The sequence below is a fragment of the Jaculus jaculus genome, chromosome 14, assembly GCF_020740685.1.
Source record: "Jaculus jaculus isolate mJacJac1 chromosome 14, mJacJac1.mat.Y.cur, whole genome shotgun sequence".
Taxonomy (NCBI): domain Eukaryota; kingdom Metazoa; phylum Chordata; class Mammalia; order Rodentia; family Dipodidae; genus Jaculus; species Jaculus jaculus.
In genome coordinates, this window is record NC_059115.1 from 9,475,123 (window position 1) to 9,501,127 (window position 26,005).

The following is a 26,005-nucleotide window of genomic DNA, read 5'->3' on the forward strand; positions in this document are numbered from 1 at the left end:
ATATGCACCACTTTGTGCATCTAGCTTTACATGGGTACTGGGGAATCCAACCTGAGTTGTTAGGCAAATGCACTAACCACAGAGCCAATCCCTCCAGCCCCACACCACAGCTTTTATCAGCAGAGTTCAAGAAGTTAAACAAGGATGTTAAAACAAAAGCCGGGCCGGGCGTGGTGGCACACACCTTTAATCCTAGCACTCAAGTGGCAGAGGTAGGATTGTTGTGAGTTCAAGGCCAACCTGAGACTACATAGTGAATTCCAGGTCAGCCTGCGCCAGAGTGAGACTCTACCTTGGAAAACCAAAAAAAAAAAAAAAAAAAAAAAGCAAAACAAAAAATTCCAAACCAAAACAAAAGCCAGGTGTGGTGGCACACATCTTTAATCCCTTAATCCCAACACTTGGGAGGCAGAGGTAGGAGGATTGCCATGATTTTGAGGCCACCCAGAGACTACATAGGGAATTCCAGGTCAGCCTGGGCTACAGTGAAACCCTATCTTGAAATACCCCCCCCAAAAAAAACCCCACAAACTTTAATCTCAGCCCTTGGGAGGCAGAGGTAGGGGATCACCCTGAGACTACATAATGAATTATGAATTTTAGGTCAGGTCAACCTAAAGTAAAGAGTGAGACCCTACCTTGAAAAAACAAAACAAACAAAAAAGGATGGAAAAACAATGTGTTATTTTTTTTTAATTACAAGAGCAACCAAAGTACACCTCTTGTTTCAGTATTCTTTTTTTTTAAATATTTTTTGTTCATTTATTTATTTATTTATTTGAGAGTGACAGACAGAAAGAAAGACAGATAGAGGGAGAGAGAGAGAATGGGCGCACCAGGGCTTCCAGCCACTGCAAACGAACTCCAGACGCGTGCGCCCCCTTGTGCACCTGGCTAACGTGGGACCTGGAGAACCGAGCCTTGAACCGGGGTCCTTAGGCTTCATAGGTAAGCGCTTAACCGCTAAGCCATCTCTCCAGCCCTTGTTTCAGTATTCTTATTGTACATAACTTATGGGAACAATAAATATAAATAACGTGTGTGTGTGTGTGTGTGTGTGTGTGGACAAGTTGCTAGCGCATCTTCAGGGAAATTGCAGTAATTCCTTGTTTTGAACATGGAAGGCGCTGTGTGCAGACACTTCCTCCGAAGATCAGTGCGTCCAGAACCAGGGAGTTAAGTCAGAGAAACCATCTGTCCTCAGACCATGCTGTTGACAACAAGAAAATGACTCTGATCCCCATAACCCTTTGTCAGCCTCTTTCCTGAACTTCAGATACCAGAAAAACTCTGTTTTTTTTTTTTTTCCTGTCCAAAAATCTGTGCCCCGGCTGCTGCGTCCTTGCTGGCTGGTCAGTCTCCTATAGGGCCAACCCAGCACCAGGCCTGCACTTCCTTCTGGTCACTCACCAGTAGCTGACCTGTGGACTATCACTGTCAGCCTCACTCCTTACATCTGCAGGTCTTCCATCACTCAGGAGTCCCCTGGTAGCTTATGTGGAAATTTTTCTTGCCAAAGCCATCCGTCCACGTAAGTGTGGACCTCCGTGGCTGACTGAGGTCTGGAAAGCAGCTGTAGGCTTCAACACATGCTCCCTCTTCTTGGCAGCAGTGCCCCTGATATCCATTTATGATTTGAATGTGCCCCAAGGGGAAAGACAGGCCTGGAGTTTGCCAATTAGGTTAGACTAGCTAGCTACCAAGCCTGTTTCTGTCTACCCCAATGCACGACCCCTACATCTGACATTTTTTAAACAAATTTTTATTTTTGTTTATTTATTTGAGAGAGAGAGAATGGGCGTGCCAGGGCCTCCAGCCACTGCAAATGAACTCCAGACACATACGCCACCATGTGCATCTGGCTTACGTGAGTCCTGGAGAATTGAACCTGGGTCCTTTGGCTTTGTAGGCATGTGCCTTAACTACTAAGCCATCCCTCCAGCCCTACATCTGATTTTTAAAGTTTTTTTTTTTTTTGTGTGTGTGTGTGTTTTGAGGCAGGGTTTCACTGTAGCCCAGGCTGACCAGAAGCTCACTCTGTAGTCTTAGACTGGCGTCTAACTCACAGTGATCCTCCTACCTCTATGTTGGGATTCATGGCATGCACCACTACACCTGGCCACACTTGACATTTTTATGTGGGTTCTGGGGTTTGAACTCATATAAAGCCAAATGCAGTAATAAATATCAGTAATCCCAGTGATCCTATGGTGAGACAGGAAGTGGAGACGGGAGAATCCTTGGAAGCTCACAGGTCAGCTTGACTAAGGAATGCAGTGGCAAACAAGAAACCCTGTTTCAGGGCTAGGGAGACTGCTCAGTGGCTAAGGTGCTTGCATATGGACTTGGGTTTGATTCTCCAGTCCCCAGGTAAAGCTAGATGCACAAGGTGGCACATGCACCTGGAGTTCATTTGCAATGGCTAGAGGTTCTTGTGTGCCCATTCTCTATCTTTGCCTCTTTCTCAATAAATAATAAATAACTAAAATATTAAAAAAAGGAAACCATGCTTCAAACCAGGTAAAAGGTCAGGATCAACACCTGAGGTTGTCCTCTGACCCTCTACATGTGTTTAGCAGCATGCACCCCCCCAAATACACCATGCATACACAAAGAGAAAAGAAATAAGAATGACTCCACATGACAAGGCCTGAATACAAGGAAGTGAGGTGAGTACATGGCTGAAGTGAATATATCAAAATCATCATTTGCTTTTTTATCTTTTTCATGGTAGGATCTCACTCTAGCTCAGGCTGACCTGGAACTCACTTTGGACTCCAGATTGGCCTCAAACTCACATTGATCCTCCTATCTCTACCTCCTGAGAGATGGAATTAAAGGCATGCATCATCATGCCTGGCTCATTTTTTCTCTCTCGTGTGTGTGTGTGTGTGTGTGTGTGTGTGTGTGTGTGTGTTTAGTACTTTCTCTAGACCAGGCTAACCTGGAATTCACTGTGTACTTTCAGGCTGGCGTTGAACTCATGGTGATCCTCCTACCTCAGTCTCCTGAGTGCTGGGATTAAAGGTATGCCCACCACACCTGGCCTCTAGTTGAAATTTTTGCAGGGAGAGGCTGGGGATCTCAGAGGGAACTGAGATATTTCCCACAGCACAGCTCAAGTAAGGTATAGACAAGGATATAAAAACAATGTTATTTTTAAATTTAAATTTATTTTTGTTTATTTATTTGAGAGTGACAAAGAGAGAAAGAGGGAGGGAGGGAGGGAGGGAGGAAGAGAGAGAGAGAGAGAAAGAGAGAGAGAGAGAGAGAGAGAATGGGTGCGCTAGGGCCTCCAGCCACTGCAAACAAACTCCAGATGCATGTACTCCCTTGTGCATCTGGCAAACGTGGTTCCTGAGGAATCAAGCCTTGAACTGGGGTCCTTAGGCTTCACAGGCAAATGTTTAACCACTAAGCTATCTCTCCAGCTCCAGTGTGTTATTTTTTTCAAAGAATGTAAGAGCAGCCAAAGTACACATCTTGTTTTCAGTAAATGCTCTTAGTGCACATAGCTTGTGGGAAAAGTAATTGTATATAATGGGGACAAGTCACGCTAACATGTCTTCAGGGAACCGCTGTAATTCTTTGTGTTGAACATGGAAGGGCACTGCGTACAGGACACTTCCTCCTGAGCCTGGTGGACCAAGGATCAGGAAGGTAAGTCAAGGAGAAACTTTGTTTTCAGACCATACTGTTGGCAGAACGCACGCATGCACACACACACACACACACACACACACACACACACACACCTACCTCTCATTGCAAATAAATAAATGATAAAAGGACTTGAATATGATAGTTTTTCCCGTAAAGTGCAAATCCCCTTCACGTGGCTCCTGAACACAAGAAACAAGGAAAAAGGCTCATGGGACCAGAAAACTGCGTTTGTAGCCTTTTCTACTTACTTTCTGGCGCCCAGGATGGAAACAGGGCTTTGTGAATACTAAGAATGTGCAGTGAACCACAGTGCCTGCAATTCTATTTGAGTTTAGCCAGTCTGCTAAGTCATCCTAACCCTGAGGGACAGCTCAGGGCTAGGCCATTTCAGCACCAGGGACAGCTCCATCACTTGCTAGTAAAGGCCAAAGGGAGATTATTCCTGGGATTTCCATATTTTCCCTCTACTTTGGCCTGTTTTTGAGCTCCATACAAAGTGAACTGTGTGCCCTGTAACTGTTTGCAGCCTAAGCTCTACATTATCAGTCTTCACTGATAGCAGCCACAGGGTGTCTCTATGGGGACATGAGGACTGCAAAATACCAGGTATAAGTGCTTTGAAGAAAAAAAACTGGCCGGGCATGGTGGTGTATGCTTGTAGTCCAAGCACTCGGGAGGCAGAGGTAGGAGTACCATTGTGGGTTCAAGACCACCCTGAGACTACAGAGTGAATTCCAGGTCAACCTGGACTACAGCAAGGCCCTACCTCAGAAAGAAGGAAGGAAGGAACAAGGGAGGGAGGGAAGGAAGCCTTTTGTTCCTGCCCTCAGAGGCAAGGGTACTGAGTAGACCCTTGGGCCTTGTTTTGATTTGCCTGGTACCTTACGCCTCCTTCTCCGCGTTGTCGATGACATGTGGGCTCTGTCACAAGGATCAAAGCCACCTTCACCACTCTGGCTACTCACCGCATGACCTGTCTCCTATCTGGAAAAGGGAGAGGGAGTGAGTGCCTCCTGTGGAAGGCTGTGTGCTCAGTCACTTGATCAATCCCGTGGGCTGCACAGCTCATCATGAAACTTGGCCTACCATGAACAACAAGTGTTTTCAAAAGCAGTAAGTACAGAAGGTGGGTGGATGTGGTACCTATTTTTGACCAGATGGCCAGGGAGGGCCTCTGAGATTGAGAGCTTACTTTACAATCCAGTCAGTGACAACAGGGGCAGGGAGTCGGGCAGGTGGAGAGTGAGCAACAGGTGAGCTGCAGAAGCACAAGCGGGTCACAAACGACCTAGGAGGTAAGGGTCAGAATCTGGACTTTCCATAAGCTTTAGCCCGGCTAAGAATGCCCAGTTTTATGTTTTTTTTTTTTTTTTTTTTTAGAGCTTGGGAAGGTGGCTGTGGCAGGAGGAATCAAAACAATAGTATTATGTGATACTGAAGTTTCAGAATCCACTATTTTTTCTTTCTTTTTAGTTTGTTTTCTTGAGGTAGGGTTTTGCTCTAGCTCAGACTGACCTGCTTATTTGTCATGAATTAAAAAATGCAGGCATATGTTTACATTGGTGGTTTGGGAACTGAACCTAGGCCAGCAGGCTTTACAAGTGAGAGAAACTTTAACCTCTGAGCCATCTCCCCAGCTCCCGTTTTTTTTTTTTCCCCTTGAGGTAGGTTCTCGCTGTAGCCCAGGCTGACCTGGAATTCACTATGTATTCTCAGGGTGGCCTTGAACTCATGGCAATCCTCCCACCTCTGCCTCCCGAGTGCTGGGATTAAAGGCATGTGCCACCACACCCGGCTCCCTGTTGTTTTGAGACAGGACCTCCTTAGCCTAGGCTGATGTGGTACTCTGTAGTGCAGGCTGGTCTTGTGCTTGTGAGGACTCTCCTAACTCAGCCTCTAGAGTGCAGGGATTAAAAGTGTGGGCACCACACCTAGATTTTGTATTAAATTTTAATTAACGTTCCATCTAACTACATGGCAGTGTGTTCTAGATGTTTTATGGTGGGTTTCCTTATGAGGAGGCTGCTTTCCAAACGCTGCCGATTTCTTCCCGGTTAACCTTTGCAGAAACAACTTGAATACTTCAGAGGATGTGAAGTTACCACGGGCAGGGGGTCTTTATTGCTGCCTATAACTTATGTTGGAGGTTCTCACTAAACTTGTGTTGGGTTGACTGATACAGGGAATAAATAATTTCAAAATTTATATATCGGCCGGGCGTGGTGGCGCACGCCTTTAATCCCAGCACTCAGGAGACAGAGGTGGGAGGACTGCCGTGAGTTCGAGGCCACCCTGAGACTCCATAGTGAATTCCAGGTCAGCCTGGGCTACAGTGAGACCCTACCTCGAAAAAACAAAAAAAAAATTTTTTTTTTTTTTTTTGGTTTTTCGAGGTAGGGTCTCACTCTGGTCCAGGCTGACCTGGAATTAGCTCTGTAGTCTCAGGGTGGCCTTGAACTCACGGCGATCCTCCTACCTCTGCCTCCCGAGTGCTGGGATTAAAGGCGTGCGCCACCACGCCCGGCAAAAAAAAATTATTTATCGTCTCAACCTTTTCATCTTTGGTGCCATCAAGGGGTTAAAGCTGTGACATGCTTATATGGCTAAAATACTCAGGGGCTTGAAGGGATGGCTCAGTACTTAAAGGTGCTTACTTGTTTGGTTCCCCAATATCTATGTAAAGTGAGAGGCAAAACATAGAACACACATCTGTGGTTAAATTTTAGTGGCAAGAGGTCCTGGTGTGCCCATATATACACACAAATAAAAAAAAAAAATGCAGTCCTGGAGAGATGGCTCAGCAGTTAAGGAGCTTGCCTGCAAAGACTAACGACCAGAGTTTGATTGCCCAGTACTCATGCAAAGCCAGATACACAATGTGGTGCATGTATCTGGAGTTCATTTGCAGTGGCTAGAGACCCCAACACACCCATTCTGTCTTTTTCAAATAAAATATTCAAAAAACATACATACTCAGATGCCACAAAGACATACAGTTGTCACTGTTCATTTGGGCATTCTAGCAGGGGAGGCAGACAGTAGACAATGAATCAAATTATAAAACTTTCTTTAGTTTAAAAGGCTTGATTTATGTTAAATTTATTTTTTAAAACTGGTCATACTTTTACATGTTTTAAAATTCCAAAAATATAAAAGATATAGTGAAAATTATTCCTTGTCTTTGCACACCCCTCCTTCTTCCCAAGGACAACCAGTAAAACTGCTTGCTTTTTTACTCTTTCAGATATGTTCACATGTGTAAATAGGAAAATGTTTCCTTTTTACAAACATGTAAACACACGATAGTTTTACACTTTGCTGGTTTTCACTTAGGGTATCTTGGAGCTTTCACATTAATACGTAAGGAAGGACAGTCTACAATTTTAAGGTTGTGATCTATATTTCACCATAAAATCTACTTCTCTATGGTAGACACGAATGTTGTTTTGAGACTTTAAGATCAACACCACAGTGAAAACCCTGTACACAGTCTGCATGTGTGCAGACAGATGACACACCCTGTAGGATTCATTCCCACACCTCTGCTGTGACAAAAGGTTCATGTGATTGCACCTTAGTGAATGACAAACTGTCCTCCACAGAAGCTGGCAAAATAACTAGGTGGAGGGCATAATGTTAGAATCCTCCAGAAAGTTAAATAAAGCTACATGAAATTCTGGGCTGGAGAAGATGGCTTACCAGTTAAGGCATTTGCCTGCAAACCCAAAGGACCCCAGTTCGATTCTCCAGGATCCATGTAATGCACAAGGGGGTGCATGCATCTGGAGTTTGTTTGCAGTGGCTGGAGGCCCTGGCACGCCCATTCTTTCTCTCTCTCTCTCAATAAATAAATAAAATATATTTTTAAAAAAGCTACATGAAATCCATCAAGAAGGAAAATTCTCAAAATATAGCAAGAGGAAGGCATTACAAGACAGCCAGGGAAAATTCCAAAAATTATAAACACAGGAAATCCATACTACACATATAGGTCTATGTTGAAGATTCATGGCACACTGTGTGTGTGTGCATGCATATCTAAGAACAAACTTCAAGGAAAACTAGCAAAATCTTAATGGCAATGATCATCTCTGGATGGCTGAGGTATGAAGATTAAATTTTAAAGTAATGTTCATACTTTTAAAAGCTGCATTTTACACATGTTGCAAAGAACTCATGCTTTCATGAAAGGATAAAACATGATCAGGCCCGCCCCAGTTTAAAATCATTCCCTCTGAGGAGTTTTATCATCTATTTCAAGGTATCTACAAGAAAATTAGCGGGGAGCTCATACCTAGATGTGAAAGTGTGCAGACCTGTTTCCTGCTCCTTGTCCAACTTGGCCCCCTTGGAGGGACTGCTGTATCTTCAGCCACACAGCAGCATCCACTATGAGAAATGTCCAGACATGACCCTGCTTGCAGAGCCAAGGTGGTGGTGGTGGTGGGGGGGGTCAAAGCCTGGCTTCCAGACTGCCTATACGGTGTACCCCATGAACCACCTGCATTTGCAAGCCTGAACCCCACATTCCTGATAGGGCAGGAAGGAAGAGGGGGGAAAAGGTGGGTTTCTGGTTAGTGGAGTCAGGTTCCGATCTTGATTAGGCCACTTGACAGCATGTTACCATATCTTACCTGTTCTTCACCAACAGCGGTAGTAAGGATGGATGAGGTGGGCAGACCCAATGTCTACATGGTAAAAACACCAGGATCACCAGCATAGAGTAAGGAAGAAGGTCCAATGGCTTATTATTTTTTTTTTATGAATATGAAAGCAAGAGCAAGAGAAAACTGGCATGCCAGGGCCTCCTGCCAGTGCAACTGAATTCCACACACATGCGCCACCTTGTACACATGCGTCACCTTGTCTGTCTGGCTTATGTGGGACCTGCAGAGCCGAACATGGGTCCGTAAGCTTTGCAGGCAAGCACCTTAACCACTAAGCTATTTCTCTAGCCCCAAAGGCTTATTTCTTGGCTTCAGTGATGGGATGGCTGGTGAAGGGGATGGGGGACCAGTTTGGATCAGGAAAGGCCAGTTTTCTTCAGGACAGGCTGAATGTATGAGCTTATGGCACATCTGGGGGAGGTCACCAACAGCAGACAGCTGCCATCTGGCCTGAAGTCAGAAGCACAACATACTCAGACACTGGGTAAGCAACACAAAACCAGGGCTGTGGATGGCACCTTGGGAAGGTGTTGGAATAAGATGGGCCCCCAGACAACGTCCAAGGACCCCAACACGTAGAGGGGAAGACAGAACTAGAAACATGGGGACAGAGTGCAGCAAGGACATCGGCCAGCCTCAGTGGTCACATGCTAAGGCAACGGTAGTGGCAGCTGGCTGTGGCCATGAGATTCTGTGAAGCAGCAGGGCCAGAGTAAGGGCCTTGAGGGAAGACCTGCCACCAAGGAAATGGGAAGCACAGGCGATTTAAGGGAGCAAAGCCACCTGCCTATCTATCCCCCACTTCCTATCATATCCTCTTATATCCACTAAAGCTCACAATGTTAAATGCTACTTTTTCAAGTCTCATTATAAGTGATCTCGTGACCCATTCTTGGCCAGCAAGTCATAAGCGTGTGATAGGTTTCCAGAAAGGCTTTTATTTGAAACCTTATAAAAGAGATGAGTGTTGGCCTGTCCTGTTGCCTCACTTCTTCTAGTCTTCATTATAGATTGCACTTTTAGCATTTTGCCCACGACCATGAGGAAGGTCGAGAGAGGTGCGGAAAACACTGTCTTTGACATAACTGAGTCACTGAAACTCAGCTTTCAAAAAAAGCCTAATTTAGCCAGGCATGGTGGTGCACATCTTTAATCTTAGCACTTGGGAGGCAGAGGTAGGAGGATCACTCTGAGTTCGAGGCCAGCTTGGGAATACAGAGTGAATTCCAGGACAGCCTTGGCTAGAGTGAGACCCTACCTTGAAAAAACAAAACAAAAAGCCTAATTTGTTTCAGCCACTGTCAGGTAGTTATTCTTGCTAAATTCTTGTTTTTGTGTTTGAGGTAGGGTCTCGCTCTAGCCCAGGCTGACCTGGAATTCACTATGTAGTCTCAGGGTGGCTCGAACTCATAGTGATCTTCCTACCTCTGCTTTCTGAATGCTGGAATTAAAGGTGTGCGTCACCATATCTGGCTTTAAATTCTTACTCTGTTACTTTCTGCCTGTGTAGCAGTGGGCTGGTTGCATTGCTGTGTGCCTCCGTTTTTCTCGTCTGTAAGTAACACCACCCAGCAGAACTATCGCTGGGGCAGTTTGCCAGAAGCTGTCCTTGTCTTAGTTACACACACGAAAGACACCAAGGCCAAAGTGCAGCAGCTGGGCTGCTATGAAGTCAGGCCTGGAACAATAACCGTGAGGAAAAGGTCAAGGCAGAAAAGCAAACTGAAGGCATTGGCAGGGTTCTTGTAGAACCCATGGAGAGGAACCAACAGGCTGCTCCAAACTATCCTGGAAACCCGGCTGACTCGAGTGGAAACCCCATCAGCTGTGACACTCCCAGCATTCAAGAGCAAAAACAGAAGCCACAGGCTGTGGTGCCCGAGCTCTCCCACAGTGCTAAGGGTGGCCGCTGTGCTTCCCAGATGGTTGCTCTTGCTGCTCCACATCCAGCAATCCGACGTTCCTCATGTAGTATATTCATATGTTGAGCTGTACCTCAATTCATTTTCCTTCTATCCAGTTTCTGATGTTGCTGCTATGTTTTAGTTTCACTAGATGCAATTGCAGTGGAAATACCAAACAAAAGAATGACCTGCTTAAAGTTGTGCACTGACGGGCAAGTGCTCTGTGTAACTAGAGCACCACACTCGGTGCCCCTGGCACAGGCACTTAGTTATAGCTGCAGGTTAAGGACAGTCCTCAACTTGATTCATTTTCGGTCAAAAAGTAGGGTGAAATCCTTGGGTTTCACATCTCTTGTTAGGATAACATTCGATGAATAGTGAGTGTTGTTTTTACGTCAAGAACTGCATGCAGAAAGGCTGGGAAACCTAGCTTTCCTTAACAGAACACTGGAAGAAACCAATAGGTAAGGGTGATGTTCCCACAGTGGGTACTAAAATGGTCAAAGTAGAATATGCTGCTCACATAACTATGAAAGTCTAGCTTTTCTTGGCATTAACAGCTGAGAGGAAGTTCTTCCAACAGTTCTCTTGCCGAGGTCCAGTGCAAGGTGGGAGATGAGCTTTGAGAACAGTGGGACTTATGTGACCCACAGGGCCCCTCACCAGAGCTCAGTGGCTTGATGACAAGCCAGTAATCAGTCTACCATGTGAAAGAATGGAGGCTGCAATGCACTGGCTTGAGTGGGAACAAAATTTAGATTATCAAATAATAAACAAAAGACTAAGAAACAATACAATTAGGAGAGTTAAGAAAGAAAAAAATATTAACCAAATGCACTGTGTGGATCTTGTTTAGATTAAGATTAGAATAAAATAAATACAAAACCATGAGGTAACCAGGAACATTTGAAAACTAGATATTTGATGAGATTGTTTTAAATATAACAATATAGTACTATTTGAGGTGTAATAGAATAACTTTTCCTGACTTTTTCTTTTCTTTTCTGCAATGACCAAGTACAAAATATAAACAATGATGTCAGGGCATAACTTTCAAACTCAGGACCAGATGCATTAACTACCAGTGCAAACATTAATGTGGCAAAAACTCAAATAATGGCTTAATGAAAATGGCTTTGTCCCTGTGGATCAGTATGTTTATACATATTTATAACCTAGCCTTTTAGAAATATAGTCAGAACTATGAATGAAATATTTTCTGGATCTGATATGAAATATAAGGATGAAAGGGGTGAAGAGGTGGGTGTAAGATCCAATGAAAATCTACCATTCTTCTTTAAAAATATCGACATAAATGCTAAAAGGCTGTTCAGAAAAAATGGACTTTTTACACCAAAAATAAGTATTGCAGAATGGTGAAGATTTGCTAAATATTGCATATAAATTCATAAATCTTTGTTAAAGCCAAACTTACATGAGTGTTAATCCAGCTTTGATCATTTGGTCGCTCCATTTACAGTTTAGAAAATGCTGACTATAGTGCTGGGTTAGGGTTATATTCGAGCTTCTCCACATAGGTACTACTGACACTTGTGGCAGATCACTCTTTGTTAAGAGCTGCCCTGGACACTGGGAAGATACTGAAAGGCACCTTGGCTTCTACCCAGATGTCAGTGGCATCCTTTCTTAAGTAGCCTCAGAGGGCAAAACCACTGCAGTTGGGAATGTCTGGCTTATGTAACACTAGATGCTGCAAGGCAGTGGTTTTCATGGGAGCTATGACACCCCCATGGAATGTTAAGGAATTTTTGTGGGGGCTTCTCTGTCAGATAATGAGAGGAGCAGTATGTGTAACTGAAGTGTGACCAGGATTCAAGCATACAGTGGTGACCATGATTACAGAACTAGCCCCAATAAGCCATTATGTAGGTGTGACTCAGCCTGAACGTAACATACAAAGTGAGATTCCATTTGAATTCAAACATAAACATTAACCAATTCTTTTATATTTGGAATTTGGGCAGAATTTCCCAGAAATGCAGTATCATTTTGTTTTGTTCAGAATTTTCACAAGAGTTAGTTACTACTCTGAAAATCACATCTGGCACAGGAATATCCCTTATGGTATTTTGGGGGCAAACAGGATATGTTTTACCAGTCTGCAAGTAACATATTGTTGCCTCAGATTTCCTGGTGAAACTGGGCCCGCATAATGACATGGCGAGATACCATATTAACTCAGTACACATTATTCTATTATAAAATTACTCTCACTTTAACAGTCCTTTACAAAAATAGGGTCATGTGCTGATCTTTTGGCTTTATCTATGTGAGTAAATTTTTATCTCTGCCGAGCTCACTCTGGGTTGACGGAGAAAACATCTTAAGATGTCTGTCGCATTGATCATGCCTGTAATTCCCAGCACTCCAGAGGCTGAGGTAGGAGGACTGCAGTGTGTTCCAGGCCAGCCTGGGCTACAGAGTTCCAAATATGCCTGGGCTAGAGTGAGATCCTACCTCAAACAAAGAACCCACAAAAAAAACAAAAAAACCCCAAAACCAAAAATGTCTGTTGTCACTGGGTATGGTGTAACACAACTGTAACCCAGCACTTAGGAGGTGTTGGCTGGGGGATCAGGAGTTCAAGGTCATCCCTGGATACACGCAAATTCAAGCCCAGCCCGGGCTATATGAGACCCTGTCTCAAAAACAAAACCCAAGTCTGCTGGGGGAATCACCAACCTCAGTTGTTTGGGAAGCACCATTTGTTAAAGGTCAGAGATCCGCATCAGCATTAGGCCATCTTCTCTAACTTAGTACATTGGGTAGACTTACCACTGTGTGCACCTGTGGTTCAAAGGTCATGTGGAGTTTCCTTGCTATGTGGATTCTCTGATGTCAAATAACAGGGAAGGTTCTTGTACCCCAATAACATGCACAGGGTTTTTCTCCTGCCTGATTTCATGGAGGTCAAACAAGGCCAGAGCCCTGCTGGCTGGCTGTCCTGCCTTTGCCTGGTCTACAGGGCTCTCTTCTGAATTTGAGTGTTGATGCCGCATGGGCTTTGAGGCCCGGCCACATGACTGTTCACGTCTTCGGGTGCGTCCACGGGGCCCTTCTTCTCTGGTGTGAGTTATCTGATGTCGAATGAGGTGAGAGCTCTGAATGAAACATTTTCCACACTGATTACATTTAAAGGGCCTGTCACTCCGTTGAGTCCTTTCATCTTGAGTCAAAGGTGGGTCACAGCCAAGGGTTTCTGCCCATTCGTGTTTTGTTAAAGCTGGTGCCTGCTCAAAGATCAGCCTCTGTCGGCATTCATAGGGCTTCTCTCCGGCATGCTTCCGCTGGTGCTGGGTCAGGGAAGAGCTGTGCCTGAAGCCCTTCCCACAGTGGTTACACTCATAGGGCCTCTCCTCGGTATGCGTGCGGAGGTGCAGGAAGAGGCAAGTGGTTCGAGAGAAGGATTTCCCACATACACTGCAGGTGTATGGCTTCTCCCCAGTGTGTGTCCTCTTGTGCCGACCCAGGGATGAATTCTGATTGAAGGCCCTCCCACAGTCCTGACACTCATAGGGTTTCTCTCCTGTATGAATTCTACGATGCACAGTAAGGTGTGTGCTGTGGCAAAAAGATTTTCCACATTCGGCACACTTGTAAGGCTTGTCTCCAGTGTGGATTCGCTCATGCTGAACAAGAGAGGAGTTTTGGCTGAAGGCTTTCCCACACTCTTTACACATGTAAGGTCGTTCTCCTGTGTGGATCCTTTTGTGCACTGTGAGGTGTGCATTATGGTTAAATGACTTCCCACAGTCAGTGCATTTGTAGGGTTTATCCTGCACCTGGCTTTTTGTGAGTTCTATAGCAGAGACAGTCTGGTCAGAGGCTTTGTGACGGCCACTGCCATCGAGGGGCTGTGCTACTGGGGAGTCTGTCTGCTGCCTGGGTAAGCTCGAGTTACATTCTGTGTTTTTCACTTGTGAGTCATAAGAGGAATACTTTCTCTCAGAAATCTCTGGTAATGGGTCTGGGTTTGAACTAAGGTCACAGTTTCCCCCAAGTCCAAGACTCTCATAGTTTTCACTTTGAACTGGTACTTCTTTGAGGCCTTCCAGCTGCTTCGTATTACTCCAGTCCTTCCTGAATGTTCGGCTCTGGGACCCACACTTCCCATCTATTCTTGTCATGGAGTGACAAGGAGCATTCCTTGGAAACCCTTCCCTTTCTGTGACAGGGAATGGGTCCTTCTCAAGAAGGCTTTGCTCCTTAAGTGATGTGTGGATTTCTGGTCCAAGCACCCAGCCTATAGGAAAAACAGAATGCTGAGCTGTTGTAGGAAGAATTAGGAGGAAGCATGCTCTCAACACCTTGGGTGTCTGCTATGGTTACAGGGTCCTAGGACCCTGCCCTAGAAAGTCCCCGAGCCCCTCTTATTTAGACACCAAGTGTGATGATTAATCTTGTCAACTGGATGGGATTTGGAACCATCCTAGCAACAAATTTTTAGGCATGTCTGTGTGGGAAGACCCATCCCAAACGTGGTGACCCCCATCCATGGGCTGGGGACCTAGACTGAATGGAAAGGGGCAAGTGAGATAAGCACAGTATTCATCTCTCTGCTTCCCAACTGCAGAAGCAATGTGGCCAGTTACCTCAAGCTCCTGATGCCATGCCTTCTCCAACATGGACTACAACTTCAAACCAGGAGTAAAAACAAACCTCTCCTTCCAGAGTTGCTTTGGTCAGGAACACTGCTGTAGCTACCAAAAATGAATACATCAAATAACAAACCCTCAAAAGCCTCATTCCTGGGCCAGGTACAAAGGAGTAAAAATGTGCTAGTTTCAGCTGGGTATGGTGGCGCACACTTTTTTTTTTTTAACTTTAAAAAAAAATTATTTATTTATTTGAGAGCGACAGACACAGAGAGAAAGACAGATAGAGGAAGAGAGAGAGAATGGGCGCGCCAGGGCTTCCAGCCTCTGCAAACAAACTCCAGACGCGTGCGTCCCCTTGTGCATCTGGCTAACGTGAGACCTGGGGAACCAAGCCTTGAACCGGGGTCCTTAGGCTTCTCAGGCAAGCGCTTAACCGCTAAGCCACCTCTCCAGCCAGTGGCGCACACTTTTAATCCCAGCACTCTTGGGAGGCAAAGGCAGGAGGATCGCTGGGAGTTCAAGACCAGCCTGAGACTACATAGTGAATTCAAGGTCAGCCTGGGCTAGAGCAAGATTCTCCCACCCCCAAAAAGGAACTAGCTTTTTAAGCTGTCACAACTTATCACAAACTGAGATCCTTACAGTAACCCACGCTTTTTAAAAAAAATTAATTTTGATTTATTTATTTGCAAGCAGAGAGACACACAAGACACACAGAGAGAATGGGTGTACCAGGACCTCCAGAGACTACAAGTGAACTCCAGATGCTTGTCCTATTTTGTGCATCTGGCTTTACATGGGTACTTGGGATTTGAACCCAGGGCTTTACACTTTGCAGGTAAGTGCCTTAACCACTGAGCAATCTCTACAGTCCCAACACACACTTTTACATTAGCACCAATGAACCATTTGACTCTAACTTCCACAAGTATAAGAAAATAAATCTGCCGGGTGTGGTGGTGCACACCTTTAATCCCAGCACTCGGGAGGCAGAGGTAAGAGGATTGCCATGAGTTCGAGGTCACCCTGAGACTCCATAATGAATTTCAGGTCAGTATGGGCTAGACTGAGACCCTACCTCAAAAAAAAAAAAAAAAAAGAAATCTGTGGTTTAAAATTTTTTTTTAATTAATTAATTTATTTTGGCAAAGACTTGCTACCAGGCTCTTCCTGCTTTACTTAACCTTCCACTCAGGAAATGGAGGCAGGATGATGAGGAATTCAAGGTCATCCTTATGCTACACAGCAACTTTGAGGCCAGCCTGGGTTACATGAGACCCTGTTTAAAAAAAAAAAAAAAAAAGCCAGGTGTGGTGGTGCATGCCTTTAATTCTAGTACTTGGTAGGCTGAGGTAGGGTGACTGCCGTGAGTTGGAGGCCATGCAGAGACTAATTCCAGGTCAGCCTGGGCTAGACAAGACCCTATCTCAAAAAAAGTGTGTGTGGGGGGGGGACTGGAGAAATGGCTTGGTAGTTAAGGTACTTGCCTGTGAATCTTAAGGACCAAGGTTCAATTCTCCAGGACCCACATAAGCCAGATGCCCAAGGTGGAACATGCTTCTAGAGTTCATTTGCAGTGGCTAGAGGCCCTGGTATGCCCATTCTTTCTCTCTTTCTCCATCTGCCTCTTTTTTCTTCTCACTCAAATATATAAGTTAAATTTTTAAAAAACTTGAGATGGGCTGGAAAGATGGCTTAGCAGTTAAGCGCTTGCCTGTGAAGCCTAAGGACCCCGGTTCGAGGCTCGGTTCCCCAGGTCCCACGTTAGCCAGATGCACAAGGGGGCCCACGTGTCTGGAGTTTGTTTGCAGAGGCTGGAAGCCCTGGAGCGCCCATTCTCTCTCTCTCCCTGTATCTGTCTTTCTCTCTGTGTCTGTTGCTCTCAAATAAATAAATAAATAAATAACTTAAAAAAAAAAACTTAAGAAAGGGCTGGAGAGATGGCTCAACGGTTAAGGTGCTTGCTTGCAAAGCCTGACAGCCTGGGTTCAATTACCCAGTACCCACGTAAAGGCAGATGCACAAAGTGGCACATGCATCTGGAGTTCACTTGCAGTGTCAGGAAGATCTGGCACACCCATACTCTCTCTTTTTTTTTTTTTCCTCTCTCTCTCTCTCTCTTCCTGCAAATAGTAAATAAATAAATATCTGGAGTTCTGATAAAAGATGAGAGATGTGGCTCACACTATTCCCACTTCCTCCCTTCCTGTCTGGAGCACAGATATTATGGGTAGAACTGCTATAGGCACACTGTAACCCTGAGCATCACAAAACCATGAGCCCTTGAAGATGCCAAGCCAGTGCCATCTCAGATTCCTGCCTCTTCTTCTTCTGTTTTTTTTCCCCAAGGTAGGGTCTTGCTCTAGCCACAGGCTGACCTGGAATTCACTATGTAGTCTCAGGGTGGCCTCGAACTCATGGTGATACTACTACCTCTGCCTCCCAAGTGCTGGGATAAAAGGTGTGCACCACCATACCCACTTAGGTTACTGTTACTTGAAAATAATGTTTCCCTCTTCTCCTGAGCTGCTGTGGCCTGGCTTTGAGGGTTCGTACCTAACCCGGTCCTTTCTACTAACAGACGGATGTGGGGACAGGCTTAAAGACCTGCACATGAAATCACAGAACGAGAAGAGGAGTGATTTGGAAAGGAAAATGGAGGAGAGGAGCAGGCATCACCACTGGAGACGCACTGAATGGCCTCTGTGCTCAGAGGAGAGTGAGGAGGCAATTGACAACGTAACAAGGCTGCCATTCTTAGAGAAGCTTGCTCATAGGATTAGTGATAGTAGGTCACTGAGCCACTGTTAAGTGTACACAATGTCACTTATTCCAACACAGGAATCTTACATACAAGGTAGATGGCGCCCATGTGACCAGCCCCTAAGAAAAGCCTGGATACTGAGTCCCTAAACAGGCTCCCTGCAGACAGCATTCCTCTGCCGCGCTGAGCACAGTCCATGTGATTGCACAGGCTGAGCTGTGCTTGGGACCTCGCCCTGACCTTTTCTCTTGCCTGGTCTTGCGATCTTCTGACTATAGGTGATCATGCCGGGAGTATCCAACTCGTGGGAAGCTGTCTCTGGAGGACCCAAAACACCACTCTTCCCATGAAGGGCATCTCCAGTGGCCTGGATGCCCTCACTAGGGGGACCCACTTGATGGGGTTCTCACCTGGATGGCAATCCCTGGTGACTACTCTCTCGACCACCCAGAGCTCAGTCCCTTGCTCCAACTGGGAAATGACTCTGGGTTTGGGAAGCTCAGGACCTGAAAACAGGGAAAGACATAGCAGGTCAGAAAGTGCTCTGCAGAGGAAGCAACCAGTCCAGGCAGCTCAGACTCTTGACCATCAGGCAGGACACATGGACACCTCACAATCAAAAGAAGGTTTTGCTCTGTAACCAAGAGACCAGCCCTGCTTCTCTGCACGTGTACCCCACCCCAGGGGCTCACAACCTATAGTCAGTAATATTCAGTCATCCCAGTTTAGGAAGCAGTCCTTACCCACAGAGAGGAGGTGTCCAAAGGTCTCCAGCATCACATCACGATACAGAGTCCTCTGGGTAGGATCCAGCTGTCCCCACTCCTCCTGGGTAAAGTCCACGGCCACGTCCCGGAAAGTCACTGGCTCCTGAAACATTAAACACATTTATTTATTTGAGAGAGAGAATGGGCAAGCCAGCATCTCTAGCCACTGAAAATGAACTCCAGATGCATGCGCCAACACATGCATCTGGCTTATGTAGGTTCTGGAGAGTCAAACATAGGTCCTTGGGCTTAACCACTAAGCCATCTCTCCAGCCCTAGATCACTGTTTTAAGACATAACATTTTGTGATACTGTTACGAAGCAGGAGCTAGGTAAGATGCTTACTGATCCTGAGATACCAAGAGAGGGTCATCATTCACCTTGATAAGAAAGCTACCAGACCTTCCAGAGGCAGAGGTAGGAGGACTGTCATGAGTTAGAGGCCATCCTGAGACTACATAGTTAAACAAAATGAAAACAAAACAAACCAAAACAAAACAACAACAAATAAAGCTATCAGAAAGCCATCTGCTTTCAGGCAGGTGCAGGGGACTGAAGTGGGCGGTGGAAGAGCCTGTAACAGGACTAACCGTGTGAGTAGTGGGGACAGAAGCTAAGGAGTATGTACTGTGGTGGTTTGATGCAGGTGTCCCCCATAAACTTAGGTGTTCTGAATACTAGGTTCCCTAGCTGGTGGCAATTGGAAATTAAAGCCTCCTGGAATCCATGTATTGTTGGGGGCAGGCTTATGGGTGTTATAACCAGTTTCCCCATGCCAGTGTTTGGCACACCCTCCTATTGCTGTAGTCCACCTTATGTTGGCCAGGGGGTGATGTCCACCCTCTACTCATGCCATTGTTTTCCCCTGCCATTGTGGAGCTTCCCCTCGAGCCTGTAAGCCAAAATAAATCTCTATTTTCCCCAGAAGCTGCTCTTGGTTGGGTGATTTCTACCAGCAATGTGAACCGGACTGCAACATGTACCCTGCCTGAAGAAACAGCAGGGAGTGAAAACTCACTGTGGAGAAATACAAAGTCCATATGGTCAGAACTGTCAATCTACAGATAAGGGTGAAATCAGGCCAGACATTTTGTTTGTTTGTTTTCGAGGTAGGGTCTCACTCTAGCCCAGGCCGACCTGGAATTCACTATGGAGTCTCAGGGTGGCCTCGCATTCACAGCAATCCTCCTACCTCTCCTCCGAAGTGGCATTGCCACCACATCCAACCAGACTTCCTCAAGCCACTGCAAACGAACTCTAGACACATGTGCCACCTTGTGCATCTGGCTTACGTGGGTACTGGGGAATCAAACCCAAGGCTTTAAGATAAGCCATCTCTCCAGCCAGACTTTTTTTTTTTTTTAAAGGTCTTTTTCTTTCTTTCTTTGAGAGAGAAAGAGAGAAAATGGGTGTGCCAGGGATTCTAGCCACTGCAAACAAACTACAGACTCATGTACCACCTTATATATCTGGCTTTATGTGGGTCATGGGGAATGGAACTTGTGTCCTTTGGCCTTGCAGGCAAGTGCCTTAACTGTTAAGCCATTTCTCCAGCCTTTATGGTCTTTTTCAAGGCAGGGTTTCACTCTAGCCTGGGCTGACCTGGAACTCACTGTATAGTCCCAGGCTGGCCTTGAACTTACAGTGAACCTCCTGCCTCTGCCTCCTAAATTGGATTAAAGGTATGCACCACCATGTGTATAGCCCAGGCCAGACTTTTAAGTGAAAAATCAAGTTAATATGATGTGTCATTTGTGAAGATTTGTCTTACTAACAGAGCTTGCAGGGTGGCTGAGGCCATGTTTGAAAGGCAGCTATTTCTGGATCAGAGTAGTGGCTTAGCCAGTTCCTCTCCAAGAAACACCGAGTATGTATCTGCCTGTGCCTCCCACTTTCCATGTACACAACCCTTGCTTTGGGGCTGGGATGGCAATTAAATGGAAAAAAGTACTTTTGAAGAAAAAATTAGCCACATACAAAAGAATACAGGGGGGAGGGAAGGAATTAACATGGGATATTTTTTTATAATCATGGAAAATGCTAATAAAAATTAAAAAAATAGAGTTGTTTCTGAATCTCACATCATATGTAAACAGTAACTTAAAAAATGGAAAAAATATGCAAATATAACAGCTAAAATCATAAAAACTCTTAGTTGTGAACTTGGAGCTAGCAAAAGATTCTTGGATATGAAACCCAAAACACAAACAATAAAAAGAAAATACAAATAAATTTTCAAATTTATAAAATTTCAACAAATAAAATTTCATCAAAACTCACAGCTGGGCTGCAGAGATGGCTTAGCAGTTAAGGCGCTTGCCTGCAAAGCCTAACAACTTTGGTCCAATTCCCCAGTGCCTGCATAAAGCCAGATGCAAAAAGTGGCACATGCATGTGGAATTCGTTTGCAGTGGCTGGAGGCCCTGGCGTACCCATTCTCTCTATAGCTTTCTCTGTCTGTCTCTCTCTGTCTCGCTTTCTCTCTGCTTACAAATGAATAAATATTTAAAAAAACGGGCTGGAGGGCTGGAGAGATGGCTTAGCAGTTAAGCACTTGCCTGTGAAGCCTAAGGATCCTGGTTCGAGGCTCGGTTCCCCAGGTCCCACGTTATCCAGATGCACAAGGGGGTGCATGTGTCTGGAGTTTGTTTGCAGGGGCTGGAAGCCCTGGCGTGCCTATTCTCTCTCTCTCCCTCTATCTGTCTTTCTCTCTGTGTCTGTCGCTCTCAAAAAAAAAAAAAAAAAAAAAAACGGGCTGGAGAGATGGCATAGTGGTTAAGCACTTGCCCATGAAGCCTAAGGTCCTGGGTTCGAGGCTCAATTCCCCAGGACCCACGTTAGCCAGATGCACAAGGGGGCGCATGTGTCTGGAGTTTGTTTGCAGAGGCTGGAAGCCCTGGCGCGCCCATTCTCTCTCTCACTCTCTATCTGCCTCTTTCTCTCTCTGTCACTCTCAAATAAATAAATAAAAAATAATTTAAAAAACCCCAAAAGCTTTCATGGTTCAAATGGTTATCAAAAATGAGAAGAGGTGAGGCTGGGGACATGGCTCAGCAGTTAGTGCTTGCTTGTAAAGCCTGATGGCCCAGGCTGGACTCACCAAAACCCACCTAAAAGCTGGATGCACAAATTGTTTTATGCATCTAGAGTTTGGTAAGCAAATAAATGAGGACTAGAGAGGTGGCTCTGCAGTTAAGAGCACTTCCTGTGCAAGGATGGGGGTCTGACAGAGCCAAGATGGTTGACTCTGAATCACCGCAACCCATGTAAATCACTGGGTGTGGCCACACACACTAGTAACTCCAAGTCCTCTGGGGAACAAAGACGAGGGAACCGGTGGGGAGCATGTAACATGCAAATTGTAGAAGTGAAGAGATTGGGTCTCAAGGAAAGCAAGCAGATTAGCGACGGAGGGGGACAGCTGATGTTCTCTTCTAGCATCCTGTGCGCACTGGGCTCTGAGTCTGTGGGCACTGCATCTGCATCTTCATGTACGTACAACACACACACACACACACACACACACACACACACACACACACGGTAAGAAGAAATTTAAACATAAGAAGACAGGCTGGGTGATGGTCAACAGTTAAAAGGCACCTGCTTGCAAAGTGTGCTGGCCAGAATCTGATTCTCCAGTACCCACGTACAGCCAACTGCACAAAGTAGTGCATGCATCAGGAGTCCATTTGCTGTGGCTAGAGGCTCTGGTGCTCCCATTCATTCATTCTTTCCTCATAAATAAATAAAAATATTTAAAAAAAATTTAAGTCAAATGTGGTGACACATGCCTTTAATCCCAGCATTTGGGAGGCCAAGGTAGGAGGATTGCTGTGAGTTCGAGGCTAGCCAGAGACTACATACATAGTGAATTCCAGGTCAGCCTGGGCTAAAGTGAGATCCTACCTCCAAAAACCACCACCACCACCACCAAACAAAACTGAAACCAAACCAAAAAAAACTTCCAACTAAAAAAAGCTCAGGCCTAGCCAGGTGTGGTGGCACACGCCTTTAATCTTGACACTTGGGAGGCAGAAGTAGGAGGATCACTGTGAGTTTGAAGCCAGCCTGCGACTACACAGTGAATTCCAGATCAGCCTGGGCTACAGTGAAACCCTGCCTCGACCCTCACAAACCCAAAAAGAAAAAAAAAAAAAATAAAAGCTCAGGCCCCAGAAGCCTTCATTGTTGAGAATTTTACCAGACCTTCACAGGACAATTAAAACACCAATACTTCTCAAAGTATTCTGTAAAGCAGAAAAGGAAGGAACATTACCAAACTCCCTTTATGAAGCCAATATTGCCCTAATAACAAAACCAAAGATAAAACAAAACAAAACAACAACAACAAAAAAAAGAAAATTAGAGACCAACCTCCCTGGTGAACATAAATAAACTCAACAAAATATATGCAAATAAGAGTATAGGAAGGCATCAAAAAGATCTTTCACCAGGACCACACTAGCTTTACTCCAAAGATGTAGAGATGATTCAACATATGCAAATAAACAGATATAATATAGCACATAAATGTATTTAAGGACAAAATCACACGATCATCTCTAAATGCAGAAAAGGCATTTGGCAAAATCTAATATCATCTTACGACAAAAGTACTAAAGAAACTTGGACTAGATGGAACATATCTCAACATAATAAAGGCTATATGCAACAAACATGTAGTCAGCACTAAACTAAATGGGGAAAAAACTTAAAGCATTTCCACTAAAATCAGAAACAAGACAAGGGTGTCCATTTTCTTCAATTTTTTTTTTTTTCGAGGTAGGGTCTCACTCTAGTCCAGGCTGACCTGGAATTCACTATGTAGCCTCAGGGTACCATCTTATTCATATTATTATTTTTAAATTTTATTTATTTGAGCGCAACAGACAGAGAAAAAGAGAGAGAGAGAGAGAGAATGGGCATCCCAGGACCTCTAGCCACTGCAAACAAACTCCAGATACATGTACCCCCTTGTGCACATGGCTTGCGTGTGTCCTGGGTAATCTAGCCTCGAACTGGGGTCCTTAGGTTTCACAGGCAAGTGCTTAACCTCTAAGCCACCTCTCCAGCCCTTATTTTGTTTTTATTGAGGCAGGGTCTTATTCTAGCCCAGGCTGATCTGGGACTCACTCTGTAGTCCCAGAGTCTGGCTACATGGGACCTGGAGATTTGAACATGAGTTCTTAGGCTTTGCAGGCAAGCACCTTAACCGCTAAGCCATCTCTCATGAGCCTGGGCTAGAATCGCCAGCTAGTCCATTCCTGGATTCCTGTACATCAGAAACTGAAGTAGGATTGACACTTGTTTCAGATTGCTACATTTAAAAATTTTTATTTATTTGAGAGACAGAGAGGAGAAAGATGAAGACACACATACACAAACACACACTCATTCACTCTGGATGTGCCAGGGCCTCCCGGTACTGCAAAGAACTCCTGACATATGCATCACCTTGTGCATCTGGCTTACATGAGTCCCAGGGAAGCGAATCCGGGTACTTTGGCTTTGCAGACAAGTGCCTTAGCCGCTAAGCCATCTCTCCAGCCCATGGTCACTACATTTTTCTGGTGTGTTCTTACAGAGCAATAGATAACACATCCTAGCAAGATGCTTGGTCACTGTTACCTCAGCCTTGACTGGAGCTAAAGGATTCCCCACCAAAGTGGCACACTCATATGGCTGTTGTCAGGCAGCCTAAATTCTCAGTTCTACTCTGTGCTCATATTTCATGCAAAAATCTATAATCTGGGTTGGAGAGATGGCTCAGTGGTTACAGGTGCTTGTTTCCAAAGCCTGATGACCCAGGTTCAATTCCCTAGTACCCAACATAAAGCCAGATGCACAGAGTGGCATACGCATCTGGAGTTCATGTGCAGTGGCAAGAGGCCTTGGTGTGCCCATTCTCTTCGTCTCCCTCCTGTCTCTGTCTCTCAAATAAACAGGTGTTTTAAAAATTATAATCTAAGACTATAGCTGGAGAGATGGCTCAGCGGTTAAGGTGCTTGCTTGCAAAGTTTGATGGCTTAGGTTTGATTCCCCAGTACTCAAGTAAAGCCAGATGCACAAACCAGTGCATGGGTCCGGAGTTCATTTGCAGCAGCAGGAGGTCCTGGCGCGCCCATCCTCTCTGTCTCTCTTGCAAATAAATAAATAAAAACACAAGAAAGGCTACAAATAATCTCTTTTTGTGTACCAAATGCAGAACAATGCAAACCCCATAGACACCCATAAACGCACAAGATAGGAAGTACATAATTTCAAAGTTCCGAACTTGAACTGCAAATTGTTTTTGGTTTCTGCTAAGGCAGCCATGAAACTTTATGAAGATCAGAGTAAGCAGCCGGGCTGCCTAAAAGTGCTGGAGCTCTGATGACAAGACGGCTTTGCACACACTTGACAGTCCTGTGCTGTGCTCCCAATCCTACTGACACACTAACCTGATGCTTGTGGCCTGTGGGTCCACTCACTACAGGGCCTGCCATCTAGAGCGCTGGACCTCTTGTCATTACCGAGAACTGCCTTTTTTTCTTTTCTGTTCTTTTCTTTTTTGGTTTTTTGAGATAGGGTTGATCTGGAATTCACTATGGAGTCTCAGCGTGGCCTCGAACTCGCGGCAATTCACCTACCTCTGCTTCCCGAGTGCTGGGGTTAAAGGCGTGCGCCACCACGCCCGGCTTCCACATAACTCTTTTAAAAAGAGACAGAGAAGGGAGAGGGGAAAAAAAAGAGAGAGAGACAGAGAGGCTGAGCCGGCCGTGGTGGCGCACGTCTTTAACCCCAGCACTCGGGAAGCAGAGGTAGGAGGATTGCCTGAGTTCGAGGCCACCCTGAGACTCCATAGGGAATTCCAGGTCAGCCTGGGCTACAGTGAGACCCTACCTCGGGGGGGGGGGGGAACAACAACCCCCCAAAAAAGGGTTATGTGGGACCTGGAGAGTCGAACCTGGATCCTTAAGCTTCACAGGCAAGTACCTTAACCACTAAGCCATCTCTCCAGACCTTTTATTTTCTAAAATACTTTATTTTTATTTAAGAGAGAGGAACAGAGAGAGAGGGAGAGATTAGGCACATGCCAGAGCCTCCAGCTGCTGCAACTGAATTCCAGATACATGCGCCACCTTGTGCATCTGGCTTATGTGGGTCTTGGGGTATCGAATTTGGCTTTGCAGGCCTTAACCGCTAAGCCATCTTTCAAGCCCGAGAACAGCTTCTCTTGACATGGGGGAGTGGGTCGTCTAGGGCGGAGATGAACCTGGGAGGGTGGGTATGCCAGGGCCTCAAGGGGATGACCCCTGGGGCTACCCGATGGCAGGAGGCGGGGCGCCGGAGCATGCGCGCTGGAAGACCCAGCGGCCTGGGCGGGACCCCTCCCCCTCCCCCTCCCCGATCGGCGCTCGACTCTCCGCGTCTGCCTCCCTCCGTGCAAAAGGCGTCCAGGCCCAGTCGTCTGCACGGAGCCCACGCAGTCGCCACCGCTGCTATTGTTACCTGAAGTCGTGCTGCCGGCAGCCGCGAGGCCATCACCACTGCGGCCGCTTCGTCCTGGAGGTCCATCCTGGGCCCACAGGTCGAGCTCAGGCGCCCCAAGCGACCCCCCACCCCCACCCCCACCCCA

General features: G+C 45.7%; 1 protein-coding gene across 2 annotated transcripts; it reads right to left on the reverse strand.

Annotated features, from left to right (window-relative positions):
* Positions 1-12,171: 12,171 nt before the first annotated feature.
* Znf8 (zinc finger protein 8) lies at positions 12,172-26,005 on the reverse strand. 2 transcript variants are annotated; one of them, XM_012952357.2, is made up of 4 exons: positions 25,879-26,005; positions 18,361-18,487; positions 18,028-18,123; positions 12,172-14,498 (listed from the first exon to the last, which is right to left on the reverse strand). In XM_012952357.2, exons 1-4 carry the CDS (start codon positions 25,942-25,944, stop codon positions 13,075-13,077), a joined length of 1,713 nt encoding a protein of 570 aa, XP_012807811.1. In that variant the 5' UTR covers positions 25,945-26,005; the 3' UTR covers positions 12,172-13,074. The 2 variants fall into 2 exon arrangements, with proteins under 2 accessions (XP_012807811.1, XP_044989355.1); XM_045133420.1 differs by lacking the exon at positions 18,028-18,123.

Bases quoted from the DNA above. Each gene is read 5' to 3' on its own strand.
- Znf8 (XM_012952357.2), bottom strand. From the start codon at position 25,944: ATGGACCTCCAGGACGAAGCGGCCGCAGTGGTGATGGCCTCGCGGCTG. The intron at 18,488-25,878 runs GTAACAATAGCA...TTAATGTTTCAG, and splicing joins TGCCGGCAGCACGACTTCAG to GAGCCAGTGACTTTCCGGGA. The intron at 18,124-18,360 runs GTAAGGACTGCT...CCCTGTTTTCAG, and splicing joins TGGACACCTCCTCTCTGTGG to GTCCTGAGCTTCCCAAACCC.